This window comes from Triturus cristatus, chromosome 3_2 (genome assembly GCF_964204655.1).
Source record: "Triturus cristatus chromosome 3_2, aTriCri1.1, whole genome shotgun sequence".
NCBI classification, from domain to species: Eukaryota; Metazoa; Chordata; class Amphibia; order Caudata; family Salamandridae; genus Triturus; species Triturus cristatus.
In genome coordinates, this window is record NC_140584.1 from 1,053,622,553 (window position 1) to 1,053,640,518 (window position 17,966).

The 17,966-nt window shown below is 43.0% G+C and overlaps 1 protein-coding gene across 4 annotated transcripts in view; it reads right to left on the minus strand.

Moving 5' to 3' along the window:
* Positions 1-17,966, minus strand: part of RABGEF1 (RAB guanine nucleotide exchange factor 1) — a 324,189-nt gene that overhangs the window by 170,542 nt on the left and 135,681 nt on the right. For 2 of the 4 annotated variants that reach the window (XM_085649754.1, XM_085649755.1), the window contains one exon: positions 5,443-5,562. The exons of the other annotated variants lie outside the window; for them this stretch is intronic. In XM_085649754.1, the coding sequence (XP_085505880.1) occupies positions 5,443-5,562 (120 nt within the window). The remainder of the gene's footprint in view (positions 1-5,442; positions 5,563-17,966) is intronic. 4 annotated transcript variants of the gene reach the window in all.

The window sequence follows — 17,966 nt, forward strand, 5'->3', positions numbered from 1 at the left end:
ACCTGGGGATATTCTAAAGGTGAGGAATCCACAAGCAAAATATCCATTTGAAGGTAGATTTTCTTCAAGGATAAACCAAAATATTCAAAGGTCAAAATAACAAGAACCAAGTCTTAAAGATTTGGGCAGGGTATAGAAGAGGGTATTTAGAAATTATACCTCCTTTTAAGCAAATATGTGGACGAATATAATAATGCTAGCTACAAAGGAGAGAGCAGTACAAACTGGTATACACAGGAGTATAGTATACTCTATAGAGTATCGAAGAAACAAGGGGGGTGAAGGATGAGGACAGAGGTGCTCTATGGTGGAAAGTATTTCCAACATCTTTAAATGACAGTTTTACTTTACCTATGCCCGGCACAAAGATGAACCCAAATCTGTTTGGCTATCAAAATCATCTAGCAATGGGCTTTACTAAAACAAGTTATGGAGTTGGGTACAGACACTGCCTTCAGAATGATTTATCCCATCGAAGCAGAAGGGCTGCACACTCCAGGGACAGGTCTTCTTCCCATGTAAAACTTACTGAAAGGCAAGCTATCCCACTGCATAAGTTAGAGACCCATCAATTTTATTGAAAACAGCTGACGTACTTTAAATGGTACAAAGATCCTCTTTTCACTAAGGGAGAGAAGTAATGGTTTCAAGATGAGGAAATACCTTACACTCTAAATTAATTAGGTTTATGAATAATTCTCTGTTGAAAATATACAGTGGACATCATTGTTTACTCACAACCATTGACCAAAAAATACACTGTCCATGCAACATCAGATTCAGAAGACCTGAATTAAGTTCTTTTCAGGTGACCACCAAAGAAGAGAATATCCATAGGGCCTATCTCATAGGGAACGTTGCTATGAAGAACCACGTTAATGCAGGGTTTCATGTGACATAATTCCCATTGAAACCATCAAGCCAAGAGCGAGGGCACTTTAAAAAGAATAATCTTGTACCTACCTGACGAAATGTGTCAAAAGCATGAAGCATTAACACATTTAGTGTCTATTACATTTGTTTAAAGCGAATGTTGGATTTTGCTATTCATCTTAGTTTGGGGTGCATACCAATCCTATGCAAAAACTGCTTATAGTAATACCTTGATGGCCATATCCAGACTGCAGGAGAGCTAAGCATATGGATAGTGGACATACAATACCCAAACGACGAGAAACATGTAGAAATAGATACCATGTAAGTTCAGAGTTGGTCTCCAAAAAGGTAGAATCTGTAAAAGGCTAGCCATTATTAGGTCTCGCTGAGCCAGCGCATGCGCTGCTCTGCGAGAAATTTAGTGAGTGGCTTTTGAAAGTGCTACCAGAGGCTTTTGCTGGCCTCAAGCTTGCGTTCACACGCGCAGCCGCAATGGGGGTTTCTGTCAAGGCTCATTAAGCCTTGCGTGCCTCTCTCCACCTTGCTTGCTTGCGCTTCAATTCCCTCTCCCACCAGAAGATCGTGTCATCACTTGTGTGTTTAATTTATTTTGGTTTAGCGCGCGCGCGCTCACAACTCCCAGGCTTGACTTATTCAGCATCGCTTCACCACTCGCGTGTTATTTCGACCAGCAACCCCTCCATTTCTCAGCCGTGCCCGCGCAGCCATAACTGCCTCAGTGAAGTAAAAGTGATGACAATGCTGTGCCCCTGAGCGTCCGCAGCAACATAACAATGGACCTGGAGTCAGTTTGCGACTAAATTGCTCCTCTTCGCCCTGTGAGGATGACTCATTGAAGCACTACAAATTCCATTTCTTTTCAAGAGGTTAAGTTACCTGCGTGTGAAAATACACTGCCCAGGCCACGTGTGAAAGCAGATGCATGCACATTCCAACGATAAACCAAGCTGCGAACCACCACTATGTTCATAACTGAGACATATTTAAATGAATTGCTGGATTAAGGTTTCAGGTTATATTAGCAGATTTCCTGTTGGTTTACTTCACCTCGTTGCTCACTAGTACTCTTAGACATCAACATTAGACAGAGCCGACTTTTATGGGTTTTCCACTCTTTGTTTATTTGCAATGCGATCTATACTTGGTCGCAGCTCTGCGTCTCACACCGCTGTGGCCTACACTTAACTCAACATAATTGCGTTTTCATTCAAGTCAAACATTGAGATGCGACTGGGCAGTTTTTAAGAGCATTATTAGCTTAGACGCGGAGGAAACAAGCATTGGCATAGCCAATAGGTCTCGCCTTTGGGGCCATATAAGTGTTTAACCATGCAACAGTTAATGTTGTTACACCAAGGATATTGTGCTGCATAACTAAATACTTATAAGGTCCCAAAAGCGAGACCTATTGGCTATGCCAATGCTTGTTTAATTGTTCCAGTCAGAGGTACTGATGAAACTAGCAAGATTATATAAGTGTAATGCGTATGCTAAGACGTGGGTGCCACTGGACTCCAGGTGCATATCACAGAAGAAGCCTAAAAAGGCAGAAACCGGGAAGGGGTTGCTTGTGTTCTCCTTTAGAGGGGACCTTGCAGTTCAGGCTGGACTGTTCCTATTGCAGCAATGGAGTTTGATTTGCAAATGACCGATCTTGTTCTAGAGTGGCATCGAGGGCAAAAACACATTGGCTGGAAGATGTCTCCAAGTCTTTATCAGTGGCTGAGATGAATTCAAACATTCCAACCTTAACGCTTTTGTTTTTCTGTGATTATATTAGTATAAAGTGCAATAGACATTTGAGAATCATTTACTCTTTCAAGGTGTTAACAAAGGGAGGTAGCGAGAAACTATAGAAGCGAAGGGTGGCAACTATCACTTTATTAGAGGCAAAAATAGAGCAGATTTGAAGTACTGCTCAAACACTCCAGAACTAAGATAAATGAGGGAGAAACCGAAAGAGACAAAATGGCAAAATACCAGACGCAAGGGTCAAAATTTGAGGTCTTAGATTGAGAGCTAGGGAGAAGAAGGAAAAATAACTATATATCTGTAGGACTTCATAACAGCGGTAAAGTGGGAGAAGTTTAGGGAGCAAAACATAAGAGGGTTAATATGAGATTTAAAAAAAAGTGAACATGTGCCCCATCAATAGCAAGGAGAGTGAAGGATTATGAAAATGGGAGACAAATGGAAATCTAGAGTGAAAACAGACACTAGGGTTTGGAGGACGGAACCGGGAAACAACGTAAAAGAAAGTTCTTAGACAAAACTGAGCAGGGCACACACACACACACAACACACACACGCAGCGCACACACGCAGCGCACACACGCAGCGCACACACGCAGCATCACTGCCTCGTGTCAAGCAGTGAAGCTAGGCACAATGAGACTGGGCAAGCCCAGGAGGTATTTAACAAGGTGGTTGAAAGCTTTGTATTAAACAAAAATATGTATTATGATTTTAAATATCACATTTTACCACTATTTTGCTAAAGTGGTTTTAAGGCGTGTCAAAGGCTTGACCAGGAGTAGAATAATCCTTCAACTGAGACCACTAGAATAACTGAACAGATAGATATACCATGTGTAGTTAAACTTCAACCACATGTGCATTTCTAGTGAAAATGCAAAACATTTATATTTCAAAAAAATACACAGCTGCAGCTCGTAATATATAACAAGCATTGGCATAGCCAATAGGTCTCGCCTTTGGGACCTTATAAGTGTTTAGTTATCCAGCACAATATCCTTGGTGCAACAACATCAAGTGTTGCATGTCTAAACACTTATAAGGTCCCAAAGGCGAGACCTATTGGCTATGCCAATGCTGGTTTTCAATCTGAATGAATGAGTGTGGGAGTCCAGTGCAGTGGTCTAACGGACGTTCTGTAGCGGAATGGCGGTTAGTAGCATCTGCATTCAGTGCATTCTTGGTCTGAAGTGAACAAATAGCAATCAAAAGGCTACCTCCAAAGAATGTTGCTTTTATTTACTTTCAGTAAAAACCAGGACGAATAACTGGACCATCTCTCAGCCGCAGTGAAGGTTCCCGGCAAATAATATGTGAGCCCGTAGCTCAGACATGAAGGTGAACAAGCTAAAATTGTATATCGGATAATTAAATATTAATTATTTAACAGCTTTATACAGTGACGAACATCATAAGGTATGAGAGCGCTTAAAGAACTGCAGTGAGACAACGGTCATGTGGATAACACACTAACGCAAATTAGATGGTCAATGGATCAATCATAGAGCTGATAATAGCTACAACATAGCGAGTTAGGGAGAAGGAGGAAGACAGCAATGAGAACTCGAAAGAAGAGCAGAATGGGAGATAATGCTGAAGAGGGCGAGGAAAGAGGAGTGTGATAGAAGAGGATGAGAATAAAGTGAGGACTAGAGAGCAGAACAACAAGATAGAGGGAATGAATGGCTAGTAGAGGGAGAGAGGGAAGGAGGTGAGCTAGAACAGAACAACGAGAGGGAAGGATGGTGGCTGGGGGAAATGAGAGAGTGGAAAAGGGAATTAAAGGAGAGAGTGAGTTGGGGACTAAACAGGAAGCATAGCGAGGTGCAAGGACATATTAGTGCGAGATGTTAAAAAGAGGAGGAGGCAGTGCTGTAACACATGTAAGATGGGGGGCCTGCGCCTCCCATATCTCATGGATATTTATTGGCATTAATGGGTGTTGAGCCTCCTGCGCCACGGGGCTGCATGGGTCTATGTTACGTCCCTGGGAGGGGCAGGAGTAGAGGAAGAATTGGAGGGGAGTAAGAGCAGAGGAGAAAGTGAAAAGGGGGACGGGGAGAGAGAACGGAGAGGACGCGGGGTGGTGTGAGGAGTAAGTGGGAAGTTGAGAAAGAAGGCAGGAAATTTTTAGAGGTAGAAGGGAGGGAGCGTGCCCAGAGGAGGGAAAGTTTGGTAGAGGAGGAGAGTGAGTGCCGAGGGGCGAGAACAAACAGCTGGAGAGAAAACAGAGGGAAAGAGCGAGAAGTAGATAAAGGATGAGAAAGGTGTGGTGGAAGTGAGGTTAGAACAGGAGTAGAGGAGAACAAGTATTGGCCGCGCGGCCATGGAAGAGAAAGTGAGCCACGGTGGGGGTGAGTGCTAAAGCAACACAGGGGAGACTGGCATATGGTGAGCACTTTCGCGGCCACTTTGATGTTCTCAGTGGCCGCACGGCTCACTGAGAACATCAAAGCGGCGCGAAAGTGATCAATTGGTGCGCGCGCCCGGCGCACATGCACTGGAGTTGGCGGCCTGAAAAGCACTAGTTTGCACTTCCAAATCCCGCTTTCTATAGCTCTCGCCAGAGCAGCGCTAAAGTGCTGGCTCAGGCGAGACCTAAAAAGTACTTCTCCCTTTAGAGTCAAACTTACTAATCTGCAGGAAGCTCCTAAAATAGTTTGCTTTCTCTGTACCTACCCTGTATTGCATATTTAAACCCACCTACCGTTTGGGTTTGAGCACTCGTAAGACAACAACATTAAATATTCTAGCTACAACAAGGAGACAGTCCATGCTGTGCTGCATTACCTTCGGTGGGAGATGTCAGATCCCACGGGGGAGTGAAAATCTCCTTCAAGTCCCTTAGGAGGTTATCAGCATTTCGCTCCCACCCAATCTGTCCAGGTTTAAGAGTTTTCTCTTGACAAACTGAAATAAATGCAGAAGCAGCAATGGGCAAGAAAAGAAAAAGAAAGGGAAAGAAAAACAGAGAAAATAACGACATAATGATTGGACATTACACGTTTGGATTTGGGAGAGAAAGACATTCCAAGGAATCAAAATGTTTTCCTTTAAACCAAGCAACAATCATCGACAGACAAATGTGACAACTTAATTACAAAGACCAAACATACGGAGGCCGTATTCACGAAGGTATCATTAAAATGTGTGTGCTGCAATTAGAAAAACTTCTCTGGGTTAAGAAAAAGCCACAATTAAGTTAGGGACAGAACTGATTATTTAACAGAAACACCAAGAGTCGTCATTTTTGAAAATTCAAAAGAAAAAAAAGATGTATAACGTTATTCGAATTTCAAAACGCAAACACTTTATATGTGTTGGTAACCATGTCTTTCAAAATGCAGATGGCGAATGCAAATATTTTCTTCTTGAGTGTTTTGCTAATTCCTCCATCTGGCAGCTAGGATCTCTTTCCCAAGTGCTTAGCTCAAAAGCTAACCTCAAACCTCAGGACAAAAGCAGTCATTCCAAGGAACAGCATCTGGTCCATTCAAAGCAGGTGCACTCCAAGCCAGCCGCCCCCGAATCCGCTTCTTTGGGTTAGTTCGACCAGGGAAATGTCCTGGGCTTAAGGGTGGCCTAGGCACTCCTACGATCTGTAAAGACCCATTGACTCAGCTTTAAAAGCTGCTCCAGATTAGATGCTACTGCAGATGCCATCTCCTTTTGCCTCTATCGTTAGGATCTTTACCAACATGTCCCTTCTGGAAGGTGTTGGTTTTAATTCCATTTGAGAAGGCCATTATTACACCCTTATTTACTAACACCTCTACCAACCCCTGCATCCTTTACCATTTGATTAGTTTACAGGAAGTCAACAAACTGTCGAAATTGTTGCCACTAGACAAATAGAAACACATTGACCAGCATAGTTTTTGTAACAAAATAAGCGCACCTGATGCTCCTGCAATACGACACAGACTAACAAAACCAATAGAGGCTGCAGATCAAAGCCAATTTGATCACGCTGATCCTTTGTAAATTCTGACACTTCGCTAAATTAACCATCCCACCTTGCACCACTGTCACGAATATGTAACAGAGGTGCCTTGTCTGGTTTTCACTCCTTGCTGACCGGTCCCAAATAATCTAGTTCAGACAATCACCTCTTTCCTCACTCACTTAACGAGTGGGATCTCAGAAGGCTTCCACTGCATGAGTTCAATGATTACGTAAAACTTTGGGTGCCCCTTTCAACATAATAACAGGGATGCATCAATCAGAAATCAAGCGTTTCTTTCATGAGACTAAATTGCTTCCTTCTTTAAATTGCAAGAACAGCTAACTAAAGTCTTCCATTTCAGATTGGTATATCCACATTTTTCATCAAGGTGTGATGCTGCGCAAAGTAAAAAATCTGTTCGTCTATCAGGATGATTCAATTTCCATCTGTACAGCCCATATAGGCATTAATCACAACTAAAAACAAAATATATTGAAATGGTACCTAGCTATTTCCCACTGTATCGTCAGTGGTTTTAAAGGCACCTCCTTATCAGTTATGTAGTATCTTATACCTCGGCATAGCCAAAAATAAACATCCATAAATTACAGAATGCACATAGAATATGAAGCTCGGCTGGCTTATACAAGAGTCCATGTCACTCCTGCTGGCCAAACTTCCAGAGCACTTTGGAGTTACATTTCAATGGCGGTCGCTCACCAGTATCATCGTGCATCAAAATAAAATGTAGCATCAAACCTGCATTACAAACTCCAATCACTGGCTCAACCACCATTCCTTTTAGCTACAGTGAGTGGATGCTGGAGGCCACTACTGCCCCCTAACAGGGTCAGATATCTCAAGCTACATTGCTCAATGTAATCAAAGGCGTTTAACTCCCATCTTGTCTCAAGAATAACCAGTGCTCTTGCTATTGGTAGTTCAGTGAGGTAGTACATCAGGCAGATTACAAACAGCCTTAGAATGAACCCCCAAGTTCTCTATTCATCACCAGTCTTGTGATGATGATCAACCACAGTCCAAATTCTTGTAATTTTGTTTAAAGACGCCAAAGTCCAAATCTGCCTCAGCAAAGCAAAATTAGTTGCTTCATTAGGAGTGCAAAATCAGGTGCAAAAATCATCTGGCAAATACCATTGCGCAGGGTATCATGCCAGACATACATTTTTGTGCCCAATTCCAAGTTATGCACCGTGCAGTGGGAAATAATGGGCTCAATGGTCTTTGACACTACATTTCCACATGGGCTTCCTCTCCGTTACACCATTTCACATTTACAGTTTCCTACAGTTAAGAACTCGAGGAAATGGTGCAAAAACCTAGAACTAAGTGCATGTTGTACAAAACCCACCATATGTGCTACGTGTATAAACATAGGGTGAAACTTAGAACGAGGTCGCAAGACATGGAGGGCCAATAACAGGAATCAAAGTCCAATGTAAAAATCATTGCAAATTAAAAGAATCATTATTGGCATAGGCAGAAGCTAAATGGCCATTAATTAAAGTCTTCAGAGCAAATATGTGCAATAGACAGAGCAAGAAGCCAGATTCATGCATAATAACAGAATAATATCTTCTTTTGATGAAAATGAAGTGAAAATTCAACTAATTCTGCTCTAATTGAGTAGAGATGAACAAAATATGACACATAGTTATAGCTGAAATCTGATTGAAGATAAGAAATCTCATAAGCATTTGACTCAGCAGAAATGCTTGAGATTCAAACCATAGGTTGATTACAGAAGGATGCCACAATATTTTTTTGTAAAGCCATTGTAAACCCCCACAAAAGAAACTAATTTCGTTATGAAAAGTAAGTAATCAACCTTAGGCATTAAAATAGCAAGCAGTCTGTAAAAAGATGATTATGTGATGACAAAGCAGCAAAATCTATAGAGGCTGTATTGTTACACTGTGTTGGATTTCTAGAACAGTCTAACCAATTCTGAGTCCATAGTAAGAATTAAGAAGAGGGACAGAGCCAGGCTTTAAGAGCTCTGCGGAGTGACAGATCTTCCTCTACAAGTTGTATGCCTAACAGGAGAGAGTTATTTATTAGTGGCCTGGCGTGAGAAGGAGCGACCACCAATTGGTGAGAGGTTTGTAATGACAGAATTTAGATTGCGGATAGGAGGAGACATTTTTGTTAAATGTTCAATGGACAAAACAGAGCGATTCGAAGATGACACGTTTGAAAACGGGTAGACAAGGAGGCGTGATCATAAAATCTGAAATGTGAGAATAGCAAGGACGATTGAATACGAGGCAAACTTAAGCATGTTGAATTCTCTGAAGATGAGACTTCAAGTATTTAGGAAGACTAAGAAACAGGGAAGTAGTCACATTGGTTAGTAACTATTACCTGAGCAAATGTGCAACGAAAAAGAAAAAGGAAGAAAAGGAGTGATTCTATGTAAAAAGGCAGGCGTCTAGAAATCAAGAGGAAGATATTTTTTTTAATTGAACAGAAAAAGGATGATAGATCAAAGGTGCGCACTGAAGAGACTGGCACGATAGTAGTCCCAAATTCTGACGGTCATCAGCTACTAGACCATGAAGCCGGATGGCTGCATCATGTACATATGTTTTGTCAGAGTTGACTTTTACTTAGTTATGTCTCATTCATGAACCCACTTCTCTGAGGCAGTTTTGAAAATTTCTTGTGAGCAGTGCAGATTTATCATCATTCTGGCTAAGAATTTGAGTGTGATCCCCTTGGGACAGGAGGAAATCCAAAAAAGAAGATGAGGAGAACCAGAAAAGTAAAACAAATTCTGAAAACAGCTAATTTTTCTAGATAAAATGAGATTCAGAAGGGCCTTGCTGTAGACTCCGACTAGATGGAGACGAGTAAGTATGAGGTCATGTAAGACCATTTGAAAGACAAAAAATTGGTCCATTAAGCCAGAGCTTCTGATACAAACAGTCTAAGGGCAGAATTTCCCCGGCCAGTGCAGGTTATAGAGAATTCACAGAACACTGTCAAATTTACACAGTCAAGTTGTTACACCTAAATAAACACGCATTAGTACTGTAATGCCAAATCACAAACTCAAGGAAAAACACAAGGGGTAATAAAAGAACAAAACTATTTTTAGGAAAAGATGAAAAACTGCTTATCCCATGTAACAAAGGGCACAATGTTGCAGTGTTCATGAGATCTACCAATCAGGAGCGAGCACACTCCATACTGGACGGATGTCATTGTCCTATTCTTTGCTTCCTTGCCCACTGAAGCAATTCTCCTCAGGCATACTAAATGCTTATTTTGCATTTTCCTGATAATTATAGCTTGGACAGAAATGGTTAAAAAAAGAATTTTTTTTTGTAAAAAATTTGTTTATTCATAAATTAGCTCCATGTGAACTCTGCTCTGTAGTCACATTCCAACCCCTTAGATAGAAGAAAGAAAAAAAAAAAGACTTCATAAACTCCTCCCGACCCATTCAAACAGCTGGTTCTCAACTTAAGGTGTGCCGTATCTTTGGCATTTCCTCCCCCCGCCCCAAACATGAATTCTGCCAGTTCTGTAATTATGAGGGTCTGGATTAAGTTGTTCTGGCATCGATCCCCAGTTTTGAATTTAAGTGCTTCAACCGAAAAGCAAAATGTTGCACATGAAAGTCCTCAAACTTGCTTTAGTTTGACAGAAATGTTAGCAGAGACCCTCAAAGAGGAAAATGAAGGTGCAAAAGGCTGGACAGCATTTTCAAAAGTATCAAAAACATCCACCGATGGTGTACTCAATTGGTCAGACAACTTGGAACCCTTTCTTTGTGTATATGCCATTTGTGATTGGGAAGATGATGCCTGCTAAACCTGATCACCCTGATGCTGAGGGAACTCACTAGATGACTTGCCAGCAGCGAGACCCCACTGAGCACTAGCCAACACCACAACCTCACTGCCTCTCGACAAAGAGAAAGCAAATTCTTGGACTGCCCTGCTTGTTGCAGTATCACATGGCAGTCGAAATTTCTCCTTTCGGAGAATTATGTTCAACACTCTGCGGGCCAGAATTCTGTTCTGCTTCATGCACTATTTCAATCACACAATATCTCTAGAATGTACCAACCTCCCTGCATTCCAATTTACCTGCTCAGTGTCCAATCAACAAATAAAGGTCATCCCTAAGGAGAAATGCAAAAAGAACTATTGATGGACAGAATGCAGAACAATGTCATACATTCACCCCAGTACAGAGATCTGGGCCTACCTCGTTTTTTTGCTCACCAGTTCCAGTTTGGACCCAGCCATATGCAAATCAGTCTTGACCCTGTGCCCAATGGGAACAGTCCAGCCCGAACAGCTTTGGGTTTGCTTTTTCGCCCTAAGTTGGCAGGGTATGCCCAGACGTGGGTCCCTTGCTCACTTTGCCACTGGATTCAAGCTAGCCTGGCTGATGACGGCTGATTAGCCAGAAACCGGTCCCAGGATACTTGTTTCCAGTCCAGGGAAGACGTGGCTTGGCAGTTCAGGCTGGACTATTCCCATGAGGCACAGTGTCAGACTGATTTGCATATGGCCATGTCTGAACTGGGGTGGCGGAGTGAGCTAAAGAATGACGATGGATTAAACCCAGATCAGTTGACTGGGGGTGAGTGCTTGCACTGTTCACCACTCCGTCCATAATCCCCTTTGATTTTGCATCCCTAAAGAGAACACAGCATCTTCAGTTAATTTAAAGACTTCCCCATCAGCAACTTAAAGTTTGAACTCATCTCTTGCCCTGCCAATGACACATCAACAACTTTCAAAATAACTTCAACACTGTTGGAAAAGAATGTGAACACTCACTCGCCAACTAAAATAGACAAATATAAGCTAAAATCTTTAGCACCTTGGAAATCCAAATAACTTGCCAACACAAAACGCTCAATCTGCAGACAGAAAAAAAAAATGGAAGAAAAACAGAACCAAAGTGACAAGTTCCTCGGAGTAACAGGTAGATCACTCATCACATCAGCAAAAGCTAAGTACTATACTAACATCATCAATTAGGCTGCCAACAGAAGCAAAATGCTCTTCAGATAGACAGCCAAGAAAGTCTTGAAATCCCTCTCCCTCCTAATCCATGCTCCACAGACAAATGTAAGGCCCTCAACCTCTTCTTCAGTTTAAAAACTAAGAAGACCAAACAGCACTTTGACAATACCAAGCTGGCTTATGTCTAAGCCTCTTCTCATACCATCACCTAACGGGTGATCCCTCAAAGCCCTATTTCTAGCTGATCTCACTGATGCACTCAAAGCCAATACCTTTGTCCTTCATCAAAGCTATCGCTGGAGAACTTCCCTCATGCCTACTCACCATTGTCAATGCCTTTCGCACTCAAGGCATCCTCCCAGCTCTCCTCCCTGTCCTAAAGAAGCATCCACTAGATTACGATGACCAAACACACCTACCCTTCATCAGCAAGATGCTTGTGAAGGCTCAACTTCAAGATCACAATATACATCAACCATCTCCTGCACAATGAACACTCAAGGCTTCAAGCTGCAGCATTGAGAAAGCTACCTAGCACATCGTAGATGATGCCCCCCTAACCAATGATGAATATGACCCCTGCCTCCCAATATTGCTAACCTCTCAGCTGCCTTGACACAATCGACCATCCCACCCTCATCCGCATTCTGAAATATTAAATTGGATTTACTGGCAATGTCCGTCAATGATTCTTCTCCCACCTTTGTAACAGACATCAATACATTCACATGGGCACTTCCAGGTTCCAGAACATCCCTATACCTGCAGAGCCCCCAAAGGTCCATGCTTTTTCCCATCATCACACCAATAACAGCATTAAGATTCACCAATATGCCAACAATACATAACTCTACTTGAAGGTCTCCTCCTCTCCAAATATCCAACATCTGCCTACACATCATCCAGACCTGGTGGAGCAGCACCTTCCTGAAAATCAACCCTACCAAGAAAGAACAAGCAAGAAATAGTACAAACCTGACTCAATATCATGAAAGTTGATGGCTTTGAACCTCAACTTTCACTCCATGCTAGATCAAATGGACTCACCCTAGACACCAAATCACCCATCAAGGTACCCAAGAAGACAAAGAGGGCATGGTACCAGCGGTTTCTATTGATGAAAGTAAAACCATTCCTCCCAGAACGCAACCTCAAAGCCGCTGCTGAAACCCTCGTACTCTTGCGTCTGGATGGAGGGGACATTCTGCACTATGGCCTCCCAGACTACACACTAGCTTTTCTTTAACAGCACCCTACATGTTGCACGATGCTTCACCCAGAAACTGAAGTAATATGATCACACCACCCCATTTTAACAGAACTTTGCTGGCCCACAATTTTCAAGACCACATGCATCTTTTAAAAGCCACCATGAACTGAACCTTCTCTGGTGGCTCTCGGAATACCCACAGCCAACACACCATCAGACTAGAGACAAAGAAGTGCAGAAAAGAAAAAAAGGCGACAAGCCTTTTCCATCTATATGCCTAGGAACGAAAATGATATTCTCTTGTCCATCAAGACTGCCCCAACCGTGCACCAATTCCAGAACAGGTTGAAGATGCACCTCTTTAAAACCACTATATCATGATACAATAACAGTCCACACACCATCTACCCCTCAATACACTTGTTGACTATATCCTTGCCTTTAACCCTATAGAGCGCTCTGCTGCCCTTGGCACTATACATTACCATATACATACATACACCATCAACACCCCAGTGGAATTTATTAGCGCATAATAAAACCAGTAGAAACACTGGAATATGAGGAGGACTATTCTGAAAAGATAGAGTGTATCTAACCAAGGACTCATTGGTCTGAAGTTATTGATGATCAGTTTGTAAGTAAGTGGGTGTTTCAGCCTTGAATGATTGAGTGAATTTCTAAAACACACAGCTACGGGAGCGTCCTGTTGCTAAGACAAACGGCCACAAGGAAAAATCAACCAACCTACAGTTTGAACAAATGTGCTTTCAGTTGCTTTCGAAACATGTTTTTCTCTAGGATGCATCTGAGTGTAAGATGGAGCTTGTTCCAGTACTTGGCTGCCAAAACAGAGCAGGCGGACCCGCCCTACTTCCTACGTTTTATGTAGGGAGCAGCCAGCAACTGGGCGGACTGTGAACGCAAAGGTCTTTTTGGACAGTATTCAAAAATCTTGTTGGACAGGTATTTGGCACCAGCCTTGTGAAAGGTTGAATGTGCCACAGTGAGTGCTTTAAAAATTATCCATTTTTAAAATCGAGCCTGGGCAGCGCATGCGCTGCTGCGAGGCATGCAGTAGTGAGTTATGGACTTGAAGCTCCGCCCACTCTCCGCCCATTTTTTCAATTGGCTGCTGTGACTGTCCTATTTAAATGTTAGCTCTTGATTTGTTCATAGGCTTATTAGTTCCTCCTTAGTACCGCCCTGTCTTCTTTTGTAAACTCCCATCAGGACTGGACCTTCTACTGTGTCCTTATTGTTCAGCTTACAGTAGCCCTTTGGGAGAACTCTTTGCTTAATTAACCTAAAATCACACTGGTGGGACGCAAGCTTTAGCAATGGCGGGAACTTTTTTTTGTATTTATTTTTCCAAGCAGCCAGGCACCCCACGTTATAATGGCGGCCGCTTCTCGTTTTATTTTCCGCACTGCGCCGTGCGAGCTTTCAGGTCCATTTTCCTTTTTTTATTACTTTTCTAAATACATGTTGACTTGGGACTGGGAAGAGGATACAGTATGTACATATAATATTACAGCAACAAGGCTGAAAAGCCCTGAACGATTCCTGAAGTGTTGCTGAAGTCTGCCAGCCTCCACCTTTCACCGGTTGGCTCCCTCTTTCATTGAGCGACGAGCCAACACAAATAAGGAGGTTTGGAAGAGTGCCTCTTTGGTAGTTTCAGTGACAAGATTTGGTTTCAAATTCGCCTCTTGTCCTGCACCGATTAGCCTTTGATCCTCGGCGCACTGACATTATCACGGTTAAACAAGGAGGCAGGCCTTATTTTTGCTTGTTTTTAAATTTAAGAGAAATGTGGTTGGAGTGAAATCTGCTTGCTGCTCTTTTCCCCTTGTTGTGCAACTACATTTACAAAGCTAAACATTTATTCACAGGGGGGCAGAGATGCGCCTAAGGAGAAAGATAACTAGAATTTATTTTTTATTTTAAGAGTTTTATATAGCGCTGGCCAGACCCGAAGGTATCAAAGCGCTTTACAACATTTGTCAAGTAAAAATCGAGTACAAAGAGAAATAGTAGTAAACACAATGATACGAGACGGGGGACATAAGAGAGAGTCAAGAGATAGATGCTGTAAGAAGTAATTCTTGTCACAGTGACTGGATGCTCAGGAGGGCACGATTCCGTCTTGTGAGTCAGCTATCACTTTGTAAGAGTTCGATTGAGGAAGAGGGCTTTGAGCTGGCTTTTGAATTTTTTGAAAGAAGGGTTAGTCCTGATATGTACTGGGATGGTGTTCCAAATTTTGGGGGCATTTCCGGAGAAGGAGCGTGAAAGGGTTTTTGTTTGCGAGTTTTCGGCGGGATGAGAAGTAGAGTGTTGGTGCTCCTGAGATATCTTGTCTGCCCAGCTTTGTTGAGTTTGGAGGCCAGATAGGCAGGTTTGCCAGTGTGCATGGCTTTGTGAGTGAGGCAAGCAGTTCTGAAGTTGGCGTCCATTTCTATTGGCAGCCAATTTAGCTCTCTGAGAGCGGGGGAGATGTGTTTGAATTTCTTTACTCCAGTCACCATTCTGGCTGCTGCATTTAGGGTTGATCTGGGAGGAGCAAAGTGTGATTTTGCCGTGCCTGTGAGGGTGGCGTTCCCGTAATGCAATCTAGATAGCACAAGGGATTGCGTGGCTTGCTTAAGGTCACTTGGAGGGATGAAGGGCTTTGATTTAGTTTAGTAGTTTTAGGTTGAGGAAAGCACTCTTGTTGGTGTTCTTGATGTGTTTGACCATGTCTAGGTTAGGGTCCAGAGTGATTCCCAGTGATTTCACGGAGTCGGACGGGATGAGAGTGCAGTTGAGAGCATCAATAGATTTTAGCCAATCTGTGCTTTGGGGGGGTCTGCTCTTAGTTGGATATGAGGTGGATTTCAGTTTTATCCTGGTTGAGTTTCAGATGGTTTAGGGATAGCCATTGTTGGACTTCTATTAAGGTGTGATTAAGTCTTTGCATGTCATCCATGGTGGAGGTTTCTAGGTAGATCTGGGTGTCGTCAGGTGCAAGGGTATGTTGGCTTTTTTGAGTATGGTGGTGAGGGGCTCCATGTAGATGTTGAACAGTGAGGGTGAAAGAACTGATCCTTGGGGGACGCCCCTGCTTATGGGGCGTAGGTCAGACGTGAAGTTTCTGATTTTTATGCTTTGTGAGCGGTTCTGCAGGAAGGAGGTGAACCACTGTAGGACCCCCTCTTCTACTCGTACCCGAAGTACATTGATGAGCAGTTTGTGGTCAACCGTGTCGAAGGCCGCCCAAAGGTCCATGTGATGGGTAAATTGACGGAGAACACATTTTTCTAGCAATTTGGCTAAGAATGGGAGATTGGAGACAGGCCTGAAGTTATTGAGATCGTTTGGGTCAGAGCACGCTTTTTTCAGTAATGGTGTGACTTGACCGATTTTGAAGCATTCTGGCATGATTCCTGTTTTAGGGGAGCTATTTTTCATCTTTGTCCAGAGTGGGGCTAGGCAGAGTTTGAGCTTTTTGGCCAGTTGGGCAGGGAAGGGGTCTTCAATGTGTGACGAGGATTCGGTTCCGGTAGTCAGTTCGACAATTTCTGTTTCAGAGACGGGTTTGAATGATTTCCAGTTGTTTAGGGGTTCCCTGGGTGGGTTATTGACTTCTTTGTAGGGGAAAGGGCTTTCATTGGGTGGGTGGATGTGGTCCTCCAGTGAGAGTTTAATCCTTGAGATCTTTCGTTAAAGAAATTGGCAAAGTTGTCACATAGGTCTTTGGAGCCTGAATTGCGGCGGCGGGAGGGGGGTTGGATGTTTGTTGTCCAATGATATTAAATAGTTCTTTGGGGCGATTTTTAGCATTGATTAGTGCACTGCAGAAGAAGGAGGATTTTTGATGTGCTTTTTATATTTCCTGCGTTCCATTTTGAGTTGATCAAGGTGGATTGTCGAAGGGTTGTTCTGCCTGAGTCTTTCTGCTGCTCTTAGTTGTCTTCTTTCCGCGTTTAGGTCTGTGTTGAACCATGATCTCGATAGAATGTTCTTGATTTTGTTTTGTTTCAGGGGAGCTATTTGGTCAAGTATGGCGGTCATTGACGCATTGTAATGCGAGGTAAATTCTGTTGTGGACCTGTCGCATGTGGTGGAAGGGAGGAGTGCACTTATCTTTTCTTCTAGTTCGACGAGGGGGTTCATGCTTAGGGTTTCTTGTCCAGTGAGAGGGTTCATTTGTGCGAGGAAGGGCTTGGGTCTTTTGATTGATATGAAATAGAATGATATGGTTGTTTGACCAGTCAACAGGGAGGATAAGGTCAATGGAGATTGAGTCTTCGTGTGCTATCATGGCATCCAGGATTGAGCCTTTGTTGTGGGTTTGCTCAGTGCATTGTTGGGTCAAATTATTATTGCAAAGAAGCTCATTCAAGGATTGGATCAGAGGGTTGTTTTCCTCATTCCAGAGTAGGTTTAGGTCGCCTAGCATTAGGTTGTTCGCATCCGAGAGGTAGGAGTGTATTATCAGGTCAGAAAGGTGTTCTCCAAATGCAGGGGTGTTGTCTGGTGGATGGCAGAGGAGGTGGCAATAAAGCATTTTGTTGTCCATTGTCTTAATGGTGGCGGTCAGGTATTCAAATGTGTTGTATTTGAAGGAGCCTGTTTCCGTTATAGAGATGTTACTTTTGTGGATGATTGCGGTACCCACACCTCGCTGGTTCTTTCTGTCTTTATTGATGATTGAGAACCCAGGGGGTACAAGCATATCAATGATGGGGTGGGGAAGGAGGATTCATTCAGGCAGGTTTCTGTGATGTCTATGTCATGGGTTAGGATGGTTTCTGCCAGCTCTGTTGCGTGTTTTGTCGCAGATCTGCAGTTTATGAGCATGCAGTTGGTCACCCTCTTGTTTTGCGTTAGTCATTTTGGGGAGCCATGGGGATATTCGTGAGGTAGACTGGAGGTCTCAACTCTCTCGTTGCGGTGTGGTCTCTTCCAAATACTGTGATTACCTGGATCCCGGAGTTGGGGAAGACTACTGAAGTTGCTTTATAGGATTCGTCGAGATCCCTCGCCTCTTTCATGGAAATTGCAGCGTTTGTTCTTTTCGGTCTTTACGGCTGGTTCCTGAAGGGGGTTGTGTTCCATCTGAGCCTTTTGTCCTTGTGGGGATTTGTGTGTTTATTGAAAGTGC